Source organism: Microtus pennsylvanicus, chromosome 8, assembly GCF_037038515.1.
Source record: "Microtus pennsylvanicus isolate mMicPen1 chromosome 8, mMicPen1.hap1, whole genome shotgun sequence".
Taxonomy (NCBI): Eukaryota; Metazoa; Chordata; class Mammalia; order Rodentia; family Cricetidae; genus Microtus; species Microtus pennsylvanicus.
The window spans coordinates 33,739,643-33,762,342 of NC_134586.1; the positions used below are offsets into that span (position 1 = coordinate 33,739,643).

Here is a 22,700-nt window from a genome sequence, read left to right on the forward strand (position 1 = left end):
AATGATTGACCCATCTCTCCAGCCCTTCCCACCACTCGGCAGCCCTCCATTTCCCAGGGTGGAAAACTTCACTGAGGCAGCAGTGATGGGTAGTTAACACTGACACTTTTCCAGTTTTCAAACCTTTCCTTTATTTCCTGAGATGAATAAATAAGTCGATGGCTGGGCTGTGGGGGGTCAATCACAACAGGAGCTGGCAGCATGCACCTGGGAGGAGGGCTACGGTGGCCCCACCCCTAAGGGGACACCTCTCATCCTGGGGGGGGGGGTCAGAACCTACAACCTCCCTAAGGAGAAACTGTCTTTTGAAATTCACACACCGTAATGCCTGCCAGTCTCCTAGGCAAGGTTCTCATGGCATCAACTTCGGGGCTTCTTTTTAATCCCCGGGGCTACTGGGGTCCTGGGCTGCTCAGTAAGGCAGGTAAGGGTGTTTACCCCAATCTCAAAGAGAAACCATAGTGTCCCAGGTGTCCAGCAGGAGAGAGAGAGCTATGACCTCTGGGGGTATCCTGGGTGGGAGGAGAGATTATCTGCCCTTGATGAAGCCCTCCAGCACACGGTCACTTCGCTCTGACAGCCAGTACCCAGTCATGGCTGCCACGGCGCCAATGAAGATGGCAGTGAACACCAGGTCACCCTTAGCAGCGAGCGTGGCCAGAGCGCAGATGATGACACCAAAGAACATCTGCTGCAGGACCACCAGCTCATCCTCCGTCATCTCCGCGAAGAAGCCCGCCGGCTCTGCAAAGGAGGTGTGGCATGCCAGTGCCTCGTTCCTGGCAGTTCCCAGAGCAAGCTGCCCCCCCCCACCTCATCACTGCTGCTGAGCCCACCTAGCTCACCAAGCACACGGCATCACTCACTACTCAGAAAGCCTCTGCAGGGGCAGCTGAGACCCTGACACCCTAAGCGTGAAAGAGGCTGGGAAGTGACGGGGCTGCCCAAGGCTTGGCAGAGGACTGGTCCCTTTGGACAGGAGAAAACAGGCTTAGGGAGGCGGAGTGTTTTGGTGCCAAATCTGGTTCTCTCTTTCTACCTGGGATGTGAGGAAATGCAGTCTCAAAAGCCAACCTTGAAAACATACACAGGGACCAGGTACAGCCTCTTTGGGTGTTGGTGAAGTGGGGCCTGAAGGGGGAGCTTGTCTGCATGCTGGACCGGGTCAGCCCAGCCCAGCCTCCCCTCCCTGCTTACCTGGGATCTGCTCCTTCACGCAGACACCTTCCTCCTGCCTGTAGCCCTCAGCACAGACACAGCGGTAGCTGCCGTCCGTGTTCTCACACTGCTCGTTCTCTCCTGGACATACCACCGTTTCACACTCATCCACATCTGGGGGAGGTGGGAAAGGGTCACAGTGCTGACTGCCCCGAGTTCCCGCACAGCACCCCAGACTGCATATCACTCCCACCCAGACTCAATGTGGCATCTCTCCTTCCCTTGCCTCTCCCACCCTCCAGCCCCCATTGGCATAAGACTCACCTAGGCACTTGGAGCCCACCTGCTGGTAGCCACGGCTGCATTTTTTGCAGCGGCCTGGCCCTGCTCCCATACAACCCAGGCAGGCCTTTGCACAATCTGGAGAGGGCAGAGGGGAGGGGAGGGGAGGCAGAGGTGATCTCAGGCAGCTGAGGGCTCTGGAGTCTCAGAAGGCAGAAGCTTGGAGGGACAGGCATGAAGCAGCATCTCCTGTCCCTCTCCTCCACCCCAGCCTTGTCCTTCAGCAGTGGACACTGACCTCGACACTCATAGGAGCCTTCTGTGTTCACGCAGAACTGGTTGGCTCCACAGGTGGCTTCCTCTGTGCCACACTCGTCGATGTCTGTGGAGAGGGCCAAGGTCAGGAGTGTCACTTTGCAGGACTTGCAGAGAAACGAGGGCAGGACTGTCAGGAGTGGGCTTGCCTGCAATCGTGAGTGCGGGAGCAACCGCAAGCTGGCTGCCAACTCTGAAGTAATCCTGCAGCTGGACTAGCACTGCCCAGTCGGAGACGCAAGTCTGTCTGCCCTGTAGCTAAGCTCAGCCCGCAGATGGGCATGGAGATGGGAGAGACATAGTCTACTTTTACCTTAGCTTTAACACAACCAGCCCCTTCTCACTTCCTGAGTGCTGAGACAGAAGAAGGAGATGGTCATGACTCAGCACCATCCGAACAGTTTATATCCAAGGGGATGCCACAGATAGAGGGGACCTGGGTCCCCGAGTGACTGACAGGACAGCAACACTGCTAACCTGCACCACTCACATCAAGACTGTTATATGCGGAAAAACTTCTTTAGTTTATGAGACAGGGTCTCATGCAGCCCAACCTGGCCTGCGACTACTGTGCTTCCAAGGATGACCTTGAACTTCTAATCCTGCCCCCACCACTCCAGAGCTAAATCCTAGGAGTACGTTACTATACCTGGCTTTCAATTCTTTTTTTTTTTTAAATATTTGTTTATTTATTATGTATACAATATTCTGTGTGTATGCCTGCAAGCCAGAAGAGAGCACCAGAACTCATTACAGATGGTTGTGAGCCACCATATGGTTGCTGGGAATTGAACTCAGGACCTCTGGAAGAGCAGTCAGTGCTCCTAACCTCTGAGCCATCTCTCCAGACCCCTCAATTCTTGTCATTCTTTAAGAACAAAGTGTATTTATCGTTTTCATGCATATATACAAATGTGCATGAGTGTGGGTGCGTCCATGCCACAGCACACACTTGGAAATCAGAGGACGACCTGCTGGAGCTGGCCTTCTCCTTGCACTTAATCCTTGTCCCAGGATTAGGTTCTGGTCTTCAGTTTGGCAGCAAGCACCTTTAACTGCTGAGTCATCTCACTACTGAGCCCACGCTGGATTTTTGTTGTTGTTTTGTTTTTGTAAGATTTGGTTGATGATCTCTCAGCAAGGGCTGGAGAGATGGCTCAGGGGTTAAGAGCACTTTGTGCTCTTCCAGAGGTCCTGAGTTCAATTCCCAGCAACCACATGGTGGCTCACAACCATAACAACCATCTGCAATAAGATCTGGTGCCCTCTTCGGGCATGCAGGCATACTTGCAGACAGAACACTGAATAATAAATAAATCTTAAAAAGATAAATAAAGGGGCTGGAGAGATGGCTCAGAGGTTAAGAGCATTGCCTGCTCTTCCAAAGGTCCTGAGTTCAATTCCCAGCAACCACATGGTGGCTCACAACCATCTGTAATGAGATCTGATGCCCTCTTCTGGCCTACAGGCGTATACACAGACAGAATATTGTATACATAATAAATAAATAAATATTTTTTAAAAAAAAAGATAAATAAATAAAGGGTAAGGCAGAGACAAGGGAGTCTCTGAGTTCGAGGCCAGCCTGGTCTGCAAAGCAAGCTCCAAGACAGTGAGGGCTACACAAAGAAACCCTGTCTCAAAAAACTTAAGTGGGGAAAAGAAAAAACACTTGGCCAAAGTAGCACCTCTTCCAAGAAGGCCTTCCTGTTCATCACTGCCCTGCGCTGAGCTGGCCTGGGCGTGCATCCTCTGCTGCGCGCAGGTCATGCTGGACTGTGAACACCTCTGCTGCCTTTCCAGGCTGAGGGTTCATGTGAATGGGATGGTACTGGTATAGGCCAGGGAGTCAAGTCCAGGCCCCACCAGTGTTCCCCACTTACCTACACACTTGAGATGATGCAGGGCCCAGCCTTTCTTGCACTGCAGACAGTGGGATTCCTCAGGTCCTGTGCAGCGGGCACAGGGACCAAAACATGCTGGGTAAAAAGCAGACAGTATGAGGATGGGCAGGCAGGTATCCTGGCTATCCCTGCCCCGCACCACACCTTTTGGCTACCTACCCGAACATACCAGATGGCTGCTGTTGCGCTCCGCCTCAAAGTAGCCAAGGCCACACTGGCCACAGGCCTCTCCCCCATAGCCGACTTGACAGTCACAGTGCCCGCTGCCCCCTCGAGTCCCTTCCCCTTCACACTGCCCGTAGCCACCGCAGGGCCTCTCTGTGCCCCCAGGACATGCTGTGGGCAGACATCAATTGGGTGAGATCTTATATGCAACTTTGTCATCCAAGAGGTTATTTTCTGTATGGTCCTAAATAATTTTTGGAAAGGAAGATTAAGTTTAATATTCACATAGTCTGTCATAAAGCTATATGAAATAGCCTATTGCAAAACAATTAAGCAAACTTTTCACTTATTTTTATTTAACTACTTAGTTTGTTTTTTTCTTTTTTGAGAGGTCTCATTTATATAGCCTTAGCTGGTCTGGAACTCACTATATAGACCAGGGCGGCCTCAAACTCAATTCTCCTTCCTTCATACATACACACAGTGTTTGTTTATGTTTGCGATGGACTCTTCAGGAAGACCAGATAATTTATCTGAATAGACTTTGAACATCCTCCTGCCTCAGCTTCTTGAGTGCTAGCATGACAGGCATGCACCACCACATCTTATGAATCTTTTCTATTTTTGTTTGTTTGTTTTGTGTCTTGAGACAGGGTGTCTCTGTGTAACAGCCCTGGTTGTACTGGAACTCACTCTGTAGACGAGGATGGCCTCCTGAATCTTTTCTAAAGGCTGAACTGATCGCTCCAATGCCGGACCCTTTTCCTTGTTTACAGGAAAAGTAATTCTAAAAAGGGGTAGGGGCCTGGCATGATGGCACACGCCTGCAATTCCAGCATCCAGAAGGCTCAGTCCGGATTATACAAGTTCAAAGCCTGGGCTCACAGATGCAACCCTGCCACCTCAAACAAAAACAAAACCAATAATAAATTAAGACAGAACTAGGCTAAGTTCAGCTCTTGCCTTGCGTCTGAAGAGGTGGACAGACAGCAATAATGGAGGCTTCAGGGCATGTGTCTGCCCCTCCCTAGGTACGGTCTGACTAGAGGGGAGAATGAAGGACGCAGGGGTGGGGTAACTTTTATTTAATAGCTGAGAACAGTAACATTGCACCAGGCTAGCCCTGTACTTCTTTTCCCAGCCTGACCCACTGATGTGTTCACTTCAGGCCTGAGAGACAGGCCAGAGCATAGGACTGGAGATGCCACCTGAGTAACCCTGCTCTCACACAGCCTAGCCTGGCTCCAGGGCCTCAGCAGTCTCCTCCCACTTCCAAGGAGGACTCACGCAGGCAGGAGGGCCCAAAAGTGCCAGAGGGGCAGCAGAGCTTCAGGGAATCCGAACAGAGCCACTGGAAGAGGTCTGGAGCTTCTTGCTGCCTAAGACGGGGCAGATGAGGTGAAAGGGAGAGCGGGTGCTGAGACAGTGTCAGAGTGACCGCCTCCTTCTGCCTCTTACCCAATCTGTAACTCAGCCTGGGCATGTGTCCCAGAAACCACTTGACTAAGGCCCCTTTTCCACTTGGCAGAGGGGTAAATAGGCCCAGAATGGGAGCCTGGTACCCACAGCAAGTCCTTAGATCTAGGTTTGGAAGGCTCCAAACAAGGCTGGTGTGCAACCATTTCTTGGCAGTAAAAACCATATCATCAGGGCCTGCCTGTAACCCACTCCCAAGGAAGGCTCCCCTCCCCTGTAAAAGCACCAGGCCCACCGGAGGGAAGCCCCCCACGCCTCTCACTTGTGAAACCACCAGGCCCACTCGAGGGAAGCCCCCCACGCCTCTCACTTGTGAAAGCACCAGGCCCACCCGAGGGAAGCCCCCCACGCCTCTCACTTGTGAAACCACCAGGCCCTCTCGAGGGAAGCCCCCCACGCCTCTCACTTGTGAAACCACCAGGCCCACCCGAGGGAAGCCCCCCACGCCTCTCACTTGTGAAACCACCAGGCCCACCCGAGGGAAGCCCCCCACGCCTCTCACTTGTGAAACCACCAGGCTTCCACCAGCTCCTCGCTGAGCTCCAGCAGGCGATGGCACTCGAAGTCTGACTTGCTGCACACGTCCTCCAGCACCTCCACCAGGCGGGTTTCGCTGACCAGACAGGACTGGAGTGTTATGAGCATATTCCACCCCACCCACCTGCGCCTCGGGTCTCTCTTTACCTTCCTTCCCACTGGATATCCATGGGGCCAGAAGGGCTATTGGCTCTGGGATCAGACAGGCCTAGGTCAGGAGCTAGAGGCAGGATTTGGGCAAGTCATTAAGCCTTTCTTGTTTTCGTTTCTCACCTCTGGCCCCCACAGTTTTACCAGGCTTTCACTAAGTCACCCAGGATGGCCTAGAACTCTCCTGCCTCTACATCCCACCACCATGTTGGGCACACTTCTTTTTTTTTTCAATCTGTCAAATAGAACAATAACACCACTGCAGGTAAATCCTGAGTCTTCAGCTCCTGAATCTGGCCTAGGAGAGCCGTGCTGGAAAGACAGCATTAAAATTACACCATGAGGCTGGAAAGGGCAACTCAGAGGGACAGAGAAGACCCCCACCCCTCCTGCAAACATATGATCTACCAAGCACTGGCAAGAATGTAGAGAAAATGAACCCCCTTCTGCACTGCGAGTGGGAATGCAAGATGGTGCAATCAATGAAATGGAGCCACCATGACTCAGCAATCCTCCTCCGGGCACATACCCAAAAGAATGGATGACAGGTGTTCCAATACAAACTTGTACACACATGCTCACAGCCGCAACACTTATAGCGGGCAAAATGTAGACAACAACCCAACTGCCCATTAGCCAAAGAAAATGCAGCGTGTCCACTCAGCGGGATATTATCCAGCCTTAAAAGGAATGAAGGATATGCTGCACATATCACACAATTAGGGAGCTACGGAAACATTACACTAAGTGAAAGGAGCCAGACATAAAAGGCCACATGATGTAGGGCTTCACAGGAATCAGAAAACCCACACAGGTTTCCGCATGGTGAGAGCATATCAGCAGCTGCCAGGAGCCCGAGGGAAGGGAGGATGAGGAAGAGCTCCTTAGTGGGTAGAAGATTTCTTTTGGGGGTGATGAATATGTTTTAAAGCCAAACGTGGTTGGCATATACCTGCAATCCAGAACTCTGGGGGTTAAGACAGGAGTCAGTGAGTTAAGGCCAGTCTGAACTGTATAGAGAAACCATGTCACAACAAAAACCAAATTAAAAGGGAGAAAATTCTGGAAGTAGACAGTAGTAGTTATTTAGCAGTAAGAAGGTACTAAGTGTCCCTGTTATGTTTTGTTTAGACTGGCCTTGAACTTGTTCTGTAGCTGGGCACTCCCTTAACCTCGTACTTCCAGCTCCCCACCGCTAGAATTACAGGCGTGTACTACCACGCCTGGTTTTATTGGGTGCTGGGGAAGGAACTGTGCACGAGACAAGCACTCTGACAACTTGGCTACATTCCCAGCTGGTAAGTTCTTTTATGTGTATTTTACAATTTAAAAAATTAATATATAAACCAGGTATGGTGGCTCATGGCTCACGCTTGTAAGCCGGAGGGTTGCTTGGTCTACATGAAATCATATCACAAAACAGAATTTTTTATTATGTAAAATATGACTTGGGGCCTGGAGAGACGACTTACTGGGTAAAGTGACTCCCGAACAAGCATGAGAACCTGATTTTAGACTCCCAGCCCCATGTAAAAGCCAAGTGTGATGTGGTGTCTGTAACCCCAGCACAGGGTGGGGAGGGGTCAGAGACAGGCAGATCCCTGTCTCCAATCCAGCAGAATAACCAAGTTAGTGAGCTCCAGGTTCAGTGAGAGAACCTGTTTCAAAAAATAAGGTGGGACAGCTGGGCGTGGTGGCGCATGCCTTTAGTTCCAGCACTCTGCATCTCTAAGTTCGAAACCAGTATGGTGTATAGATCAAGTTCCAGGACAGTCATGGCCTGCTCAAAAAATAATCATAATGACAACGATAATAATATGAGGTAATGGAGAGAGCTCAGCAGTTCAGAGCACTGGCTGCTCTTCCACAGAACCCAGGTTGAACTCCCAGCACCCACATGGAAGCTCACAACTACCTATAACTCCAGTTCCAGGGGATCTGACACTTCCTTCTGGCTTCCATAGGCACTGTATGCATGTGGATACAGACACGCAGGCAAAACATTCAAATACAGAAAATAATCAAAATAAATAAAATGGACAGTTGGAGTTAATATCCTGTGCACATGTGAACACACACAAACATGTAAACATAACAAAATTAATTATACTAAATTCCTAAAAGAGAATGAGAAATAAATAAACATGTATTATGTCATGTATTTAAAAGGTCTGACATAGTTCCCTAAGGAACCCATCATGTCAACCGATGATCTCCAAAATGTGCTCAGACTTCAAGTTCTCACTGTGTCCACTACTGGACGTCTTGCTAGCTCACGCTGCCTTTATTCCTAGACTGCAGAAGCTTACTCGCCCCACCCCGCCCCACCCCACCCCACCCCAGCTGCTCTCCCCACTCCCTCCACTCTGCCCTGGCTTCCTGTCAGTGATCTATCTCTTCATCTTTCCAGAGGCTGGAAAGACGGCTCAGCAGTTAGGAACATTGGCTGCTCTTGCAGAGGACCTGGGTTCAGCTCCCAGCATCAACGTGGTTAAAAATCACCTGTAATCCCAGGTTCAGGAAACCCAATGTCCTCTTCAGGCCTCACGTTCAGGACAAAATCTAAACTCCTTTCTGTAGCCTTTCGCTCACTCTACTCCTTTGAGAAGAAACATAAGGTTGGCCCTGCGACTTCAGCAGAGGTGTCTGTTCAAACCAACCATCCTGAACACCTCCCACCCACCTGCGGTCTACCCAAATTCCTGTTCTTCACCTGACAGATAGTATGCACTGTTTGTCTCCTACTAAAATGCAAGTTTCACAAAGATGGGCTTCGTTTCCTCATTTACTGTGTCCTGTTAATTTCCATATCTGCGGAATGAAAGCTTCCCAAGAGAATCTGTTCCAACCAATCAACATAGACCAAGAGTATGTACCGCCCCACCACCTTCTTACCTGTCTTTGTATTTGGACAACTTCTCTTCCTCCCAGGCAGTGTTTCCACCACCAAAGTTGTCCCGGATGGTTCTCTCTAGGCCCTGGATAGGGAAGAAATTAGGAATACTTAAGTACAGGGCCTGGTGCATCCTTTTTGTTTTTTGTTTTTCTGAGGCAGGGTTTCTGTCCTGGAACTCGCTCTGTAAACCAGGCTGGCCTCGAATTCAGAGATCCACCTGCCTCTGCCTCCCGAGTGCTGGGACTAAAAGCCTGTGCCACCACGCCCGGCTTAACTTTCTAACATTTCACTAGTTTACGTTATTGATCAGGAAACTGAGGCACTGTTTCCCAAAGACCATACAGCTAAAGCAAGCAACCCATACCCTGCTCTCTGCGAATGGGCCCCTCCCACGAGGCTATTAGTGCACCCACCTTGTTGAAGCTGTCCACCAGTGCTCGGCAGGTATGACATGGATGGGGCTCAGCTCGGGGAGAAGAGTGGGGAGGTGGAGAGGGCTGGAGCCAGACAGATCCCGGGAGGCTCAGAAACAGGCTCAGGCCCCAGAGCAGAGATGGGACCAGGCCCCATAGGGGCTGTGGGGCCATCTTTTCCCAGGCGGGGGATGTGCAGATTTAGGGTAAAGAAGGGGGTCACTGGAGAAGACAGGCTGTAAGGAGGAAAGCAAGGGCTTGTTTCCGAGGTGCCTAGAGGCTGAAAGCCCCAGACCTACGTAATTACAAACGAGGACGAATTGGGGTACTGGAGGCTGAGACGCTGGGAGAGGAAAGAAGCCTAATCTATAACTCCAGGAGAGAAATTATGTCTCCGTTACCGTAGGGGGAGGTGGCAGGGATCGCTGGAAAAGGAGAAGGCGTCAGCCCATGGTTTTAGGGTCTCAGTGAGTTATTACGGGTCAGAATTAGAAAGGTTCAGATTCCAAATATTCCGAGAGAAAGCCGGATGGGCGGTCCTGGGGGAGGAGCCCGGATCCGGATGTGAAGAGAAGGGGGTCAAGTTCCGAGCCTCTTTGGAAGACACAGGGACGGCCTGGAACAGGACGGGAAGGATCCAGACCCCGCTAGACTACAAGGAGAAAAAAAGTCCCCGCCCCCGTCCCGGGAGTTGTGGGCCGAGTCTCCTTAACGCCACCGCCCCCCGTAAAAGTACACCCTTCTCCAACGCCGCAGCTAGGAGGGCGGAGCCTCCTCACAGCCAATGAAGGATGGCCATGTGACATTGCGTCATCCCATGCTAACCAACCAGAAGCGGCGCCGGGCTGCACCTGTCCCGATTTTAAAGGACCGCGGGTTAAAGGCTCTCAGCGGTTTAGTAGGACGACACACGACGAGGGCAACTCAGTTAGGTTAACTGTGTTGGTCTTTATTTGAGTGCAGGGTAGGGTCCCGGGTCCCAAGCCTCGCCGCAGCTCCCGGGGGCTCCCGATTGCAGGTTGCAGCTGTCCAGGGCGGCCCGCAGAGCCTGGGCCACTCGCTCCACCCTGTCCGTGGGCCGCCCTGTGCTTCGGAAGCAGCCTCCCTGCAGGACGTCCAGGAAGCCGGGCAGCTGCGAAGGCAAGGAGAAGAGCGGCGCGGCGCGGAAAGGGGCGGGTACGGCATCGGGGTGCAGCAACCCGTCAAAGTAGACCCCGACATAGCGGCCGGCCACCCGGCCTTGCAGGAAGTCGGGCAACACGCAGCTGAGCCAGGAGGCGAGGGTGTCATGCGGCCCCGGTCCCACAGTCTCGTGTTGGAACCACTGCTGGCACTGCGCCACCGCCGCTGGCGAGAAGAGGAGGACCACCACGCCATCCTCCTGCAGGGTCCGGCGCCGCTGCTCGTGGAACCAGGCCAGGGCCCCGTGCGCGCTCAGCTCGCGGCGGCTCCACAGGTCCACGGCCACGCGCAGCGGCAGCTGGCTCAACGCAGACGCCAGCGCGCCCACCAAACGCTCATGGCCCTCTCCCTCGGCAGAGTGGAGGAGTAAAGTTGTGCGGGTCTTGGGGGCAGCTGTCGGGAGAGCCAGCCCGAGTGGGTGAGCCCGGACCTGTCTTCCCTCCATCCACTGGAGCCCAGAGTCACCCTTTGAGGCTGTCCCTTGGAAACCCGGACAGGGAGGCGCTCACCTTTCACACGATCCTTTTTTAGAAGGAGAGAGAAGAAAAGTACAGCGACCAAGAGTAGGCAGACCAGCCACACCAGGACCCAGCGCTTATGGATGTCTGGGATAGACAAGGAAGAATGGGCTAGTTAGAAACCTTACACCCTTCGCTCCGTTTCACAGAGGAGGAAAACTGAGGCCCGTAGTAGACTTGGAGTAATTTGCCCCAAAGTCACAGTGTCAGAGCTTGTGCACTGAAAAAGCTCCATCTATATCTGTGTGACCTGCCTCAGTTTTCAAGCTTGTAAATTTGGGATAACGGTACTAAGTGCATAGGGTTACATGTAAAATACAAAACAGTGTCAGGCCTCGTAAGTGCTTAAATGTCAGCTGATAGTGCCCCTTAAGTGTAGGGTTGCAGGCCCTTAACCTTGTCTTGCCATGACTGCAATAGCCTTCTGACTAGCCCTCCCCCTTTTCTGATTCAGTCGTTCACTCTGTGGGTATCCACTGAGATCTGCTTGAAACAGCTTTATTCTAACCCTTGAGGAAGCTGGTGTTGCTGGGAACATAAAATCCCACATCTCTCATGAGCCTCCCATCTTCCTCCCAAGACTCTAACCACACCGACTGCCTTGGAAACTCTCAGAAATGTTTTGCACAGTCTTAAAAATGCAGCTTGACTCCCTTTACCTAGGTCAGACCTCACAGTGAGGCTGGGACCTTTCCCCTGAACCTTTCATCCCACCTAGGTCAGGCAGCCACTCCGCTCATTCACCCCCCCAACCCTTTCCACTGCTTCGTGCTTCGTTACCTAGCACTGTTACAAGATCACCCCTGCAAACATTCAACAGTTCATACTTCTTGGATGTTCTCGACTGGGCTCTTTTAGACTTGTGTTGGCAAGGGCAGGTTCTGCCTTTTTGGTAATGCTGGGATCTCTGAAAGTGTGTTCTGGGTCTCTATGTGTCTCTGTGTGTCTCTTTCTCCACACATCACGGAGCATGTGTGGAGGTCAGAGGACAACTCTAGGCAGTCAGTTCATCTGGCTCCCAGGGAGCTCAGGTTGTCAGGCTTGGTGGCAAGTGGCTTTGCCGGCTGAACCATCTTTCTGCCTCTGTGGTTTTGGAATGGATAAAGGAATGTAGCTGGGATGTTTCTGAGCCAGGCAACGCATCGCAGCCGTTGCCCAGCCCTGTAGTCCCTGTTGTCAGAGTCAGCTCCCTACCCAGGAAGAGTTCCTGGTATACTCACACTTGTCCATGGGGCAGGCCCATAGCGCTCCCAGGTCATCCTCCTTCCACAGCTGCAAGACACAACCACAGGCCGGTGCTGCTGGCGCACGCCTTTAATCCCACACTTGGGAGGCAGAGGCAGGGGGATCTCTGAGTTTGAGGCCAAGCGAGTTCCAGGACTGTTACACAGAGAAACCCTGTCCCAAAAACAAAAACAAAGACACAACCACAGGCCCCTGCTGTTCAACACCTAATAATTTCTGCCCAGCCTGTTCAATCTCCTACCCTCGGCTCTGCATACTTCCCTGCCCAGAGCAGGCTCCTGCTTTTGCTCAAGCTGTGCCTAAGCTGAGTTCTGTGCCAAGTGGGGCCTTCCTCAAAGGCAGTCTTCTTCAAAGCTTTTTCTAGACCCTAACACTGGGGGTGTGTATCACTTAGCCAGTCTCTAGCCAGAAGTGAGCACCTGGGGGACAGGAACTATACGCTCTTGCTCTTTACCGACCCAGGGCTAGACACAAAGCAAGCGGAACAGGTCGGCCAGTGCAGGTTTGAAGGATCTTGCCTGTAGGCACCAAGACACGCTATATCACCAACTCACCTGCACGCACTGGTGTGTCCGGAAGTCTTGCAGCAACTGCTCTCCAAGGCGAGCAGCTCTCTGCAAGTCAAGGGAAGGGGGGCTGTCACCTGGGGCAGCATGGAAGGTGCTGCAGTGGAGCAGAATTGTTTGTCGAGAGATGCTGGGAGACTGGGGAAGCCATTGGGAGCGTGCGCGCGCACACACACACACACACACACACACTATTCCAAGAGAGCTGTACTGGGCCTGACAGAGCAGTAGCAGAATAGAAGGTAATGGGATAGAAGGAGAATATGAAGCCACAGTTGAGATGGAGCTGGGAAGGCCTGGAGGGAGATTCCCTGGTCCTCACCGTGGAAGCGTTGCTAGGCAATGCTGTACAGCCACTGGGTTCCAAGGCACAGACTGATGTGTCGTTTAGGCCGGTTCTCATCTCCACTAATAGCATATCGTCCTTGAAGGACCCCAAGGAGTCTGGGAGGAGGGAGAGGCCACTCTAGTAAGACCCACTCAGGAGTTGCCACTTGTCTTCCGCTCATCCCCTGACCTTCACCCCCAGAAGCAGTTTCTCCATGGCTCACCCCAATTGCAAGGGATCCTGTCCCAGCCACCCTCAAGCCCCACTCACCAGCCCACAAGCATTCTTGGAACTGTACCTTCTCCAAGCTGCTCACCTGCTTAGAAGGGGCCAGAATTAGGAGCACTAGGAAAAGCAAGAGCCAGGGCCGGAAAGTCCACAAGGGAAGGAGCAGGCAAGAGGAAGCCCGTCAGGCCGGCTCTGCACTCTGGACCTGAGGTTAGGCACATCTGGGTTCAGCTGCAGGATTGGGAGTCACCCATCTGTCTCAGAGCAGGCCTTGGGAGAAGACCTGTGCTGACGGAGCTTACAACCCTGCAGCTCTCTGGGTCTTGAAGCACTTACAACCGGTCGCCCTTACCTGCCACCTCAGAGGAGAGTCATTCTTGGCCTCAGCCAGCCACCCACTGAAAATCACAGTCTCTGCCCTTCCCCATGCCTTCACCTTTTACCACAGCACGAGTTTCACTTTAACGTGCTGTTCAGTTATACGTATTGTTCACCTTCCTTCCTTAGGAGCAGGTTTTGTGACGAGAGGAACAGCTCTTGGTTTTGTTCACTGACAGCTGTCTCAAAGTGGCTGGCACGTAGTAGATAGTCAACCAATCTGTTTTGTTTTGAAACGGTCTCGATCTTTAACCTAGGCTGGCCTGTCATTCACTACAGCTCAGGCCAGGGTGGCCTCGAACTCAGGGCAGCACGTCCTCCTGCCTCAGTCTCCCAAGTGCTAGGAATATAGGCATGAGCCACCTTGCCCAGCTAAATCTTGAATGAATGCTTTTATTTTTTTTTTGTTGTTTTTTTTTTGTTTTTGGGGTTTTTTTTTCTTTTTTATTAGCCCAGGCTGGCCTCGAACTCATGATCCTCCTGCCTCTGCCTCCTTCAGCAAATCCTACCGGCGTGCGCCACCACAACCGGCTGTTTTTGGGTTTTTCGAGACAGGGTTTCTCTGTGGTTTTGGAGCCTGTCCTGGAACTAGCTCTTGTAGACCAGGCTGGTCTCGAACTCACAGAGATCCGCCTGCCTCTGCCTCCCGAGTGCTGGGATTAAAGGCGTGCGCCACCACCGCCCGGCAATGCTTTTATTTTTTAACCTAAAAATTATTTTATTTTTATTATTAGTGTGTCTGTGTATGATGTGTGTGACGGGGGGCATGAGTTCCAAGGAGTACCTGTGGACGCTGTAGTTTGGGGAAAAGAATTGGTGCGGGGTCCCACCCTCAGCCCAATGCTTTTGATCACCATTCTGACCTGGACACAGAGGTTGGGGTGGCCTCTCACCGACGGGAACTCATGAGGCTTCTGTGGAAGGCAGGAAATAAGTGAAGTCGCAAAGGGAAAACCTGGGGTCCCCCTTTCTCTCTCCATCCTGGGTCTGCCTTTGACCTCACATTCACAGTGACATTCTCCTGGAGCATTGGTGGCACAAGGGGCTGGCAGGGAACCTGGTCTGGTGCCTGCCAGCAGAGTGCCACCTTGGCCGGCAGAGAGCATGGTGCATTTAGCTGCCATCTCCCTGGGGACAGCATCTGCAGCCTGGCTATGTGCCAAAGGTTCCGGTGTGCACGGGGATCTAGAGAAAAGAGTTGGGGTTACTAAACATGAATCAGCCTTCCTACGCAGCCAACCCCTTGCCACAGGAGATCCACTCACCTTCCCGGAAAGGGCAGAAACTGGTCCTAACAGAGTCTGGCTCCAGAGGCCACACCTGGGAAGAAAAAAGTCGATCCAACCCAGTCACTCATCCATGAACATGTGTCAGACCCTGCTGCATTCCAGGATACACTCCTCGAGGCAGGTCTTACAAACACTCACCACCTTCCTCCCATCTTACAGAGCTCTAGAGATGGGAATTTGGATTCTCTCAGTGAACACTGCCATGACACTTAGAACATCTTCTCTCAACTTGGGGCAAGGGGCTTGTGCTTGTTTGTTTTTCTATTTTTGATACAGGGTCTCACTATGTAGCCTTGTCTGGCCTGGAACTAGCAGAGATCCAGCTGCCTTTGCCTTCTGAGGGCGGGGATTAGAAGCACTCACCATCATACCTGGCTTTTCACCCAACTGTTAACGAGTGCCTACTGTGTGTCTTAGCAGTGTGGTATACACTAAGAGCCTTAGGTTATTCATCTTGATTCACTTCACAACCATTGTGTGAATACCGCCTGTGTATCAAATACTGTGCTAGGTTTGTAAGAGCATCACCATGTGCTTAACACTATGCAGTGAGAAACCATTAACTTATTCATCAAATGTTTAACCGAGAGAACCTGCTCAGTGGTGGGCACTGGGCATGGCGATGCTGTTAAATCACAGCGCACATTTCCTGAGCATCTGCCATGTGTCTTACCATTGTGTTTGGCAGTGGGGATTTGTTCATTCATCTCTACAGCCAATATTAGCACCCACTGCATGCCAGGAACTGTCCAAGAGTCTGGCAAAGTTCCTGTGTTTGAGTAAGATAGGCTTTGCTTGCCTTCAAGGAAGTCACAGACTCACAGTTGTAGTAAGGATAAAATATGTAAACATTAGTCACTTAGTCACTTCCAAATATTCACTGAGCATCTTACGTATGCAACAAAAGTTAGACAGAAGCCCAAACGTTAAAGGAAGTGACACATGGACAAGAAAAGCCAGAAGGACAGAGGGATTGGGAACTAAGAGAGGCCAGGAGAGTGGAGAAGCTTTGGGAAAGAGTGGATGTGAGCCAGGAAAGTTTGGGTACCTGAAAACAGAGGTGGGAAATGCCTGAGGAAAGGCAGGGTGGGTGAGCCTTGGTTAGCAGTTCCACGGAAATAACAAACTTCATAAAGGAGAAGTTGGAAGGAAGTCTACTGGGAAAGGTTCAGTTAAGGGTAAAGCTAGGGAACCAGGGACGGCAGAAAGGCCCTGGAAAGGGAGGTAGGGTGTAGAGGTTGTTGACAGACTACAGGAGAGATTATAGAGGCCCAAGGTGAACTGAAGACAGAGAGGAAGGGGGAAGAATGAGTAAGAGGTCACGTGGCTGGGACTTGATGAATAATATGTGCAGTTAGAGGGAGTGGCAGCAGCCAACACATTCAAACCTAGATGTGGCACCCTTCTTTACAACAGCCCCCGGAGGGTACGGTTGATCCAGACTACAGATAATAAGCAGGCTCAGAGAGGCAGTGGCCTGCCCAAGGTCATTCAGCCAGTAAATGGCAAGGATTCAAGCTCATTTAAGCACATAGCATGGGTCCTACCCTTCATGGGAACGCGAAGAGGGAACTAGAAGAGGAGGGAAAGGCTTCAGGGAAGAGGTGACATCTAAGTCATGAGGAACAGTCCTGTGGATAAAGGACCCCAGGAGCATTCTGGGCACATAACAAGGAGAAGGCACAGGACAACAAGAGTAAAGAGACAGCCAGCCACCCAAAGGGGCCAGAGTAGGGGGGACAGTGACACTGGAAGATCAGAGGCCATCCCTCGTACCTCCCTAGCCCTGTTTCCCAGGTGCAGGTGGATTCTGCTCCTACCTGAATGCAGAGGCAGGGAACCAGGTCTGTATGGTTTAAGGTAATAGTCTGTGGTCCAGTCTGTGGGATGAACAGATGGAAGTGAGTTAAGGGAAGATAAGGAGAAGAAACAGAGAGGCCCAAAGTAGAGGGAAATAGGCAGACAGACCCCCACACACACACTGCACCCCTTCAAAGGTCCCCTTTGACAGTTTGCATACATCCTTAATGTGGGCATGAGCACAGGGTGAACATGGACCTGAAGGAGAAGCCTCACCAGATTTTTGTACCTCCAGGGTTTGAGGGGACCCTGGACCTGATCCCAGTACAGTAAGAAGCCAAAGTTCTGCTCCTCAGAGACGTCCAGTACCAAGTGAACACTGTCACCATCTGCAGACACATTGAGCCAGGGCAGTGCTAACGGGGAAAGCAAAGGGGGTGGGATTCAGACTCCCTTCACCCTTCTGCACAGCCAAGCCTGGGCCATACTCACCAACTGTCCCATTGGAAATTCCACCAAACCCTCAGACTAGGAGGCCCTGGGAGGACAGACCAGACTTTGTTCCCAGCCACAAGCCCAGAGACAAACCCACAGAGGCTCCAGCTTGCATCGTGGGACAACTCTTCTTCCTCTGCAGCCCGTAGAATCCTGCTACCTCCTCAATGCCAATGACTTTCCCTGGACTCTGCCTATGCCCCACATAGTAATACCAGTAAAAGCTGCAGTGCTTGCAACAGCTTGCAAGACCTTAACCAGCCTAGTTTCTGACCCCTCTCTAACCTCATCTGTTAGTACCTTGTCTTGACTACTTTGCTGCAAACACATGAGGTTTCTTCCTATTCCTCAAGCACGCTCGATCTTGATCCTACCCCGGGGCCTTTGCATGTGCTGCACTCTCCCTGTGGAACGCCCGACTCTCAAATACAGGACCCTTCACATCCCTCACTATAGTGCGCTTTCTCACTACTGCGACTCTCAGTCTTCCCATCCCCCTCTCTTGACTTCTCTCCAAACTCCAGTCACCATCTACCTTACTGTACACCTTACATCTACACAGGTCTACTGGATCTTCTCTCAACCCCTCCCTAATCCCAACTCCAGCTCCATAAGGATGGGAGTTTCAGAGAGTTCGCTTATTAATTTCCTTCCTGTCTATAACCGTGTCTGGCATGGGGAAATTAATTATTCAGTCAATGTTGTTGAATAAGGAAAGCCACCACCACTGTGTAACAAGGTTGACAAGATGAGACGCCTGATGTGTGTCTGTTCTCGAAGCCCTGGCGCCTAGTGAGCTTCCTGAGGTGCCAAAGAGGAAGGCCAAAAAGTTGAAAAGAAGAAAGAGAAGATTTAGACGATTTCAAAGTTTAAAAATTGCCACCGAATTCATGGTTCATCTTGTGCACGTTGTAGAAGTCGAAGCATGTGTAAACACTGACACAGCTGGACCAGATGTGGTGACACACACCTGCAACCTCAGCTAAGAAAGAGCTAAGGCAGGAGGATCACAAGTTCAAGTTTAGAATGCACACACACCCTAGCAAGCTCCTGTCAAAACCCAAACAACATAACTATATAACCACGTCACTGAACTAGCTATTAAAGCCTCTTTGCTGGACACGATGGTGCACATGCAATCCCAGCACTTGGAAAGCAGAGGCAGGTGGACCTGTCTGGACATGAGACTTGTGAGTTCTGGTCCAGCAAGAATGACACGGTAAGACCTTGTCTCAAAAAAAAAATCATTGGCCGGGCGATGGTGGCGCACGCCTTTAATCCCAGCACTCGGGAGGCAGAGGCAGGCGGATCTCTGTGAGTTCGAGACCAGCCTGGTCTACAGAGCGAGTTCCAGGACAGGCTCCAAAGCTACAGAGAAACCCTGTCTCGAAAAACCAAAAAAAAAAAAAAATCATTGCACTTTTAACTTTTTGTATATGCTATGTATGCATGATAAATTTTCTTTAGAAAAAGATACAAAATAACAGTCCCTACTTCAGGTTTAATATCATTTCCACTTTGCTCTATGAATATGGGCACCATAATCTTGGCAGTGCTTTGGGCCACTATATGTTCCTGGTATTGATGAATACTTGTTATAAGAAAAGGTTCATCTTTATACTTCCAATGTCTGGCATAGATGAAGTAAATACTACAGTTCATGTGGAATGAGTGAATGAATGAATGAAGGACCATGCCCTGTGACTTTTGGAATTTGGCGTCCCAGGGCTGAAGTCAACCCAAAGTATGCATTGTGTGAACTCCAACCCTGTTCCTCCCTCCACCCAGCCCACTGTCCCTAGCCCCTACCCCAGCAGCTCTGGATGCTGTCCCGGACTTCAAGACCCCTGCAGTCTGGGGAGAGATCACAGAAAAACCTCAGTGGGGCTGGGGACTAAGGAAAGAAGGGAGGCAACCCAACCCGTGGGGAGATCCTGAGAGGGGCTGCCTGTGCCCTGAAGATCACCCACATTTATGTGGGCACAGAGCACCCATCCCAGGAGCTGGAAGCACCAGGAACTGGCTATGGAGGATACCAGCTCAGATTCCTGCCTGTAAGTAATGGGGGAGTGACCAGAGGGACCACAGGCTAGGGGACCAGGGCTTTGGGTCACTTACCAGGAAGCTGCTGGGTGACATTGAGTTCTTTCTGGTACCTGGGCTGCGTGTAGGACCAGATTCGCACCTCAGCCCCAAGACCAGCCTCGAAACAGTCAAACACTGCAGAACCCTATGAGGAAGGGTGGTACAGGGCTCAGAAGCCAGGCCAAGATCTCGGGCTCATGTGGATGGACTACTCTGCTCACCCACTGACTATTTTTGGGGGGGGCAGTGTCTCTCTGTGTAGTCCTGGCTGTTTGGGGAACTTGAGCTGTAGACCAGGCTGGCCTCAAACTCACAGAGAACAGGTCCCCAGTTCCGAAGCAAGTGTCTGCCTGTGTCAGCAGGTTTAGGATTAACCAGACCATCTACGTTGCTGCCTATACCTGTTGTCATGGCCACTTGGCCAAGGGGGGAAGCTGATTAGATATACTAGTGCAAGCACCTCAGTGTGCTCATGGTTGCACTGTGGAGTCAACTCTGCAGATTAAAAAAAAATGTGCATATATGTGTACATGCACGTGTGTGTGTGAGTATGCATGTATGTGTGTCCGTGTGTGTGTGCCTGCATGTGTGTACATGCGTGTGTGTGCATGCGTGTATGTGTGTGTGTGTGTGTGTGTTGCTAGGAATCAAACCCAGGACTCGGAGTATGTTAGGTAAGCGCTCTATCACTGAGATACATTCCCAGCCCTTTATTCTTTATTTTATAAAGTCATCAAAAGTTAAAAAGGACTTTTCATAAAGGAAGTTATAAACAGCCAATAAGCATGTAACAAATGACTTCGTCAGTCATTAGGGGTATGCAAATTAAAGCTGTAAACCAAACACAGTGGCTTGTACCTGTAGTCCTAGCACTCAGGAGGGTGAGGCAGGAGGAGTTCAGCCCAGACTACACAGCAAGATTCTGTCTAGTTAAAAACAAGGTCCGAGAATGTAGGGCTGTAGTAGACAGCTGGTTAGTGTGTTGGTTTTGTCCCCCACATTCACACAACAAACTAACAACAGAAACACCAGCCAGTGGGCTGCCTAGACCCCCAGCAGGTAAAGTGCTCGCCACCACGCTAGACAACCTGAGTTCAATCCCCAGGACCTTTATGGTGATAAGGAGAAAACTGACTCTAAGCTGTTGTCTGCCCTCCATCTGAACCCCCAGGAAACACACATACACAATAAATAAACAAATACAATTTAGAAATATAAACATTACCACCACACACGTCCACACAAATCCCCAGTTATAAACCACAGCGTACATAGCAGAATGGCTAACATCTAAATTTAAAAATGCCAAGTGTTGGCAAAGATGGAAGCAACTAGAAGCCCTATTTGCTGCTGGTGAGCGAATGAAATAAAATTGTCCCAAGTCAAACATGCGATGTAGGAGTGTCCTTATCCTGATTTTATAGACAGAAAAACCACCACGAAGGCTGAGAGGGCTTGTTGCTTAGATCAGACCCAAGATTTAAAGAAACACTGCCCGGGATTGTGGCGGGAATGTCAGATTCAGAATGTGGCTACTCAACAGGAGAAGCACTTCACATACCACAGACTGACCAGGCTGCACCAGGACAGCAGGCACCTGTATCTCCAGCAGGGCACAGCGGGTAGTGGGGTAGGCCTGGAAGGAGAGCACCACCTGGGCCAGGAGAGAGGCTGTGGGCAACAAACAGGGGTCAGCCAGGTCACAGGCCGTGGGAAAGACCCTGGCAGGACACAGCGGCTGGGCCACTGACTCCTCACCATTTCTAGGTTCCTGGAGTTCCAAATCAGAATTTTCCCCTTCTTCAGGCTCTTCCCAGCCCCCTGCAAGGAACAGAGAAGAGAGTAAAGCCAAAGTTAGACACCTTCTATGGGCTTAGATTCCCTTCCAGAAATGCCACGGTTGGTAAGCAGAGGCCTGGGAGAACAGGCTGGCCTAGGGATTTTTGCGCCAGTGTCTCCAACATTGCAGATGCACACAGAGTCTGCAGTCCTCATGCCTTTCCCGGGCACTCTCATGAGTGCACACACAGTCACAGGAATCCCCACTCACCGTGCACAGCCAAGTGCACAACCACACGGACACAGAGGGCACAATCAGTCTCCTGTGGGCACCGCAGCACCAGCTCTGTCTGCAGGCACGTAGGCACCAGCACAGGGCCCGGGGCAGACTCGATGCTTCCAGGCAGGCAGAGCACGTCACCATCTGGGTGTGAAGGGTGGAGTGGGAGCTGAAGCTGCTCAGAGCCTGGTTTGGCTTCTGACACCTCCATAGGGCAGGGGAGCTAGCTCAGCCCCTTGGGGCTGGGGGTAAACAGTCTCTTCTCTTTCAGCTAGCCTGAAGTTCTTGCTGTTAAAGTAGCAACACTTACCCCAGAGGTGGCAGGAAAGGCCCTGTGAAGGAAGAAAAAGTCAGTTTATACCCCCAAATCTCAGCACCTTCCCTTGCTTGACAACCCCTACCCCTGCCTACCTCCTTCTGGGGCTCCCTACCTTAAGCCCTTCCCTGAAGACAAGACTAATTCTTGTCCCCTTTCCATCATCCCCATCAGCACCAGACAGACCAGACAGGGCGGTTCTGGTGGAGGCAGTGACAGGAGCCAGATTAGGGCTTTGAAGAGGCTCAGACTAAACTCTCGGCCTTCCCCAGTTTCCCAGGGCCCCAGACTCACTAGAGAGCAGCGTGCGGTGTCGTGAGGCTCCACAAGCCTCTCCAGAGAAACCACCACAGGGCTCCGGCCCAGTGCCAAGGACAGCAGGAACCAGGACATAGGCATCTTCCAGGTGCTAGGCAGCACCCAGGCCTGAGGCCCGGTCCTGCCCCCCGGAGGGGGGGCAGACCCCCCTCCCCTGCTGCCAACCAGCCCTGTGTCCCTGGGAGAGAACAAGCGCTAGAACTGCTCTCCAGCCATACTTTCCCACTCGGAGCCCGGACTCCGGGCCCAGTTTCAGCTGGAGTGCTTTCGCTTTGACTCCCAGCAGGCTGTTCCCGCCCCACCCTGTCCTGTCCCTCCCACCAACTCCAGGCTTAGGAGCCGGCAGCTTTGGACTGGGGTGGTGGCCTCTCCTCCTCCTCCTCCTCCTCCTTGGCCGACACCTGTCTGGGAGGAGCCCTGGGAAGGCAGCACAGCTGGAGCCAAGCTGAATAAGGTAACTCTTAACCTGGATTTCTTCAAACACGAAGACTACCTACGACTGAGAAGACCCCAGACTTGTGGCATGCCGGCTCGTGGGCAGCTCAGGTGTCTCCACTTCCTGTATGACCCCGGGCTCCACTGGCCCACTGGGTTCCC

The 22,700-nt window shown here is 51.7% G+C and overlaps 2 protein-coding genes across 6 annotated transcripts; both read right to left on the reverse strand.

Annotated features, from left to right (window-relative positions):
• Positions 1 to 106: 106 nt before the first annotated feature.
• Positions 107 to 10,220, reverse strand: Creld1 (CRELD disulfide isomerase 1). Of its 3 annotated transcripts, none has more exons than XM_075983186.1 (11): positions 10,205 to 10,220; positions 9,297 to 9,532; positions 8,883 to 8,965; positions 5,803 to 5,913; positions 5,112 to 5,203; positions 3,819 to 3,995; positions 3,639 to 3,734; positions 1,739 to 1,822; positions 1,483 to 1,578; positions 1,198 to 1,332; positions 107 to 744 (listed from the first exon to the last, which is right to left on the reverse strand). In XM_075983186.1, the coding sequence occupies exons 2-11, from the start codon at positions 9,468 to 9,470 to the stop codon at positions 530 to 532; spliced, it is 1,263 nt and encodes a 420-aa protein (XP_075839301.1). In that variant the 5' UTR covers positions 9,471 to 9,532; positions 10,205 to 10,220; the 3' UTR covers positions 107 to 529. The 3 variants fall into 3 exon arrangements, with proteins under 3 accessions (XP_075839301.1, XP_075839299.1, XP_075839300.1); XM_075983184.1 differs by lacking the exon at positions 10,205 to 10,220 and adding an exon at positions 9,698 to 10,040; XM_075983185.1 differs by lacking the exon at positions 10,205 to 10,220 and having other exon boundaries at positions 9,297 to 10,079.
• Il17rc (interleukin 17 receptor C) lies at positions 10,205 to 22,409 on the reverse strand. Of its 3 annotated transcripts, XM_075983176.1 has the most exons (18): positions 22,080 to 22,408; positions 21,780 to 21,801; positions 21,461 to 21,613; positions 21,169 to 21,231; positions 20,972 to 21,081; positions 19,444 to 19,555; positions 19,135 to 19,179; positions 17,107 to 17,246; positions 16,851 to 16,910; positions 15,007 to 15,061; positions 14,745 to 14,926; positions 14,605 to 14,655; positions 13,406 to 13,451; positions 13,130 to 13,251; positions 12,796 to 12,855; positions 12,217 to 12,268; positions 10,988 to 11,083; positions 10,208 to 10,871 (listed from the first exon to the last, which is right to left on the reverse strand). In XM_075983176.1, the coding sequence occupies exons 1-18, from the start codon at positions 22,182 to 22,184 to the stop codon at positions 10,246 to 10,248; spliced, it is 2,100 nt and encodes a 699-aa protein (XP_075839291.1). In that variant the 5' UTR covers positions 22,185 to 22,408; the 3' UTR covers positions 10,208 to 10,245. The 3 variants fall into 3 exon arrangements, with proteins under 3 accessions (XP_075839293.1, XP_075839291.1, XP_075839292.1); XM_075983178.1 differs by lacking the exon at positions 12,796 to 12,855 and having other exon boundaries at positions 10,205 to 10,871; positions 22,080 to 22,409; XM_075983177.1 differs by lacking the exon at positions 19,135 to 19,179.
• Positions 22,410 to 22,700: the final 291 nt, after the last annotated feature.

Coding starts and splice junctions, on each gene's coding strand:
- Creld1 (XM_075983186.1), bottom strand. CDS start 9,470: ATGGCCCCACAGCCCCTATGGGGCCTGGTCCCATCTCTGCTCTGGGGC. Junction 8,966..9,296: donor TGGTGGACAGCTTCAACAAG/GTGGGTGCACTA, acceptor TTCCCTATCCAG/GGCCTAGAGAGAACCATCCG. Junction 3,996..5,111: donor TTTTGGGCCCTCCTGCCTGC/GTGAGTCCTCCT, acceptor GTCTGCCCACAG/CATGTCCTGGGGGCACAGAG.
- Il17rc (XM_075983176.1), bottom strand. CDS start 22,184: ATGCCTATGTCCTGGTTCCTGCTGTCCTTGGCACTGGGCCGGAGCCCT. Junction 14,656..14,744: donor AGGAGAATGTCACTGTGAAT/GTGAGGTCAAAG, acceptor TGCCTTCCACAG/AAGCCTCATGAGTTCCCGTC. Junction 13,252..13,405: donor CCAAGAATGCTTGTGGGCTG/GTGAGTGGGGCT, acceptor CCCTCCTCCCAG/ACTCCTTGGGGTCCTTCAAG.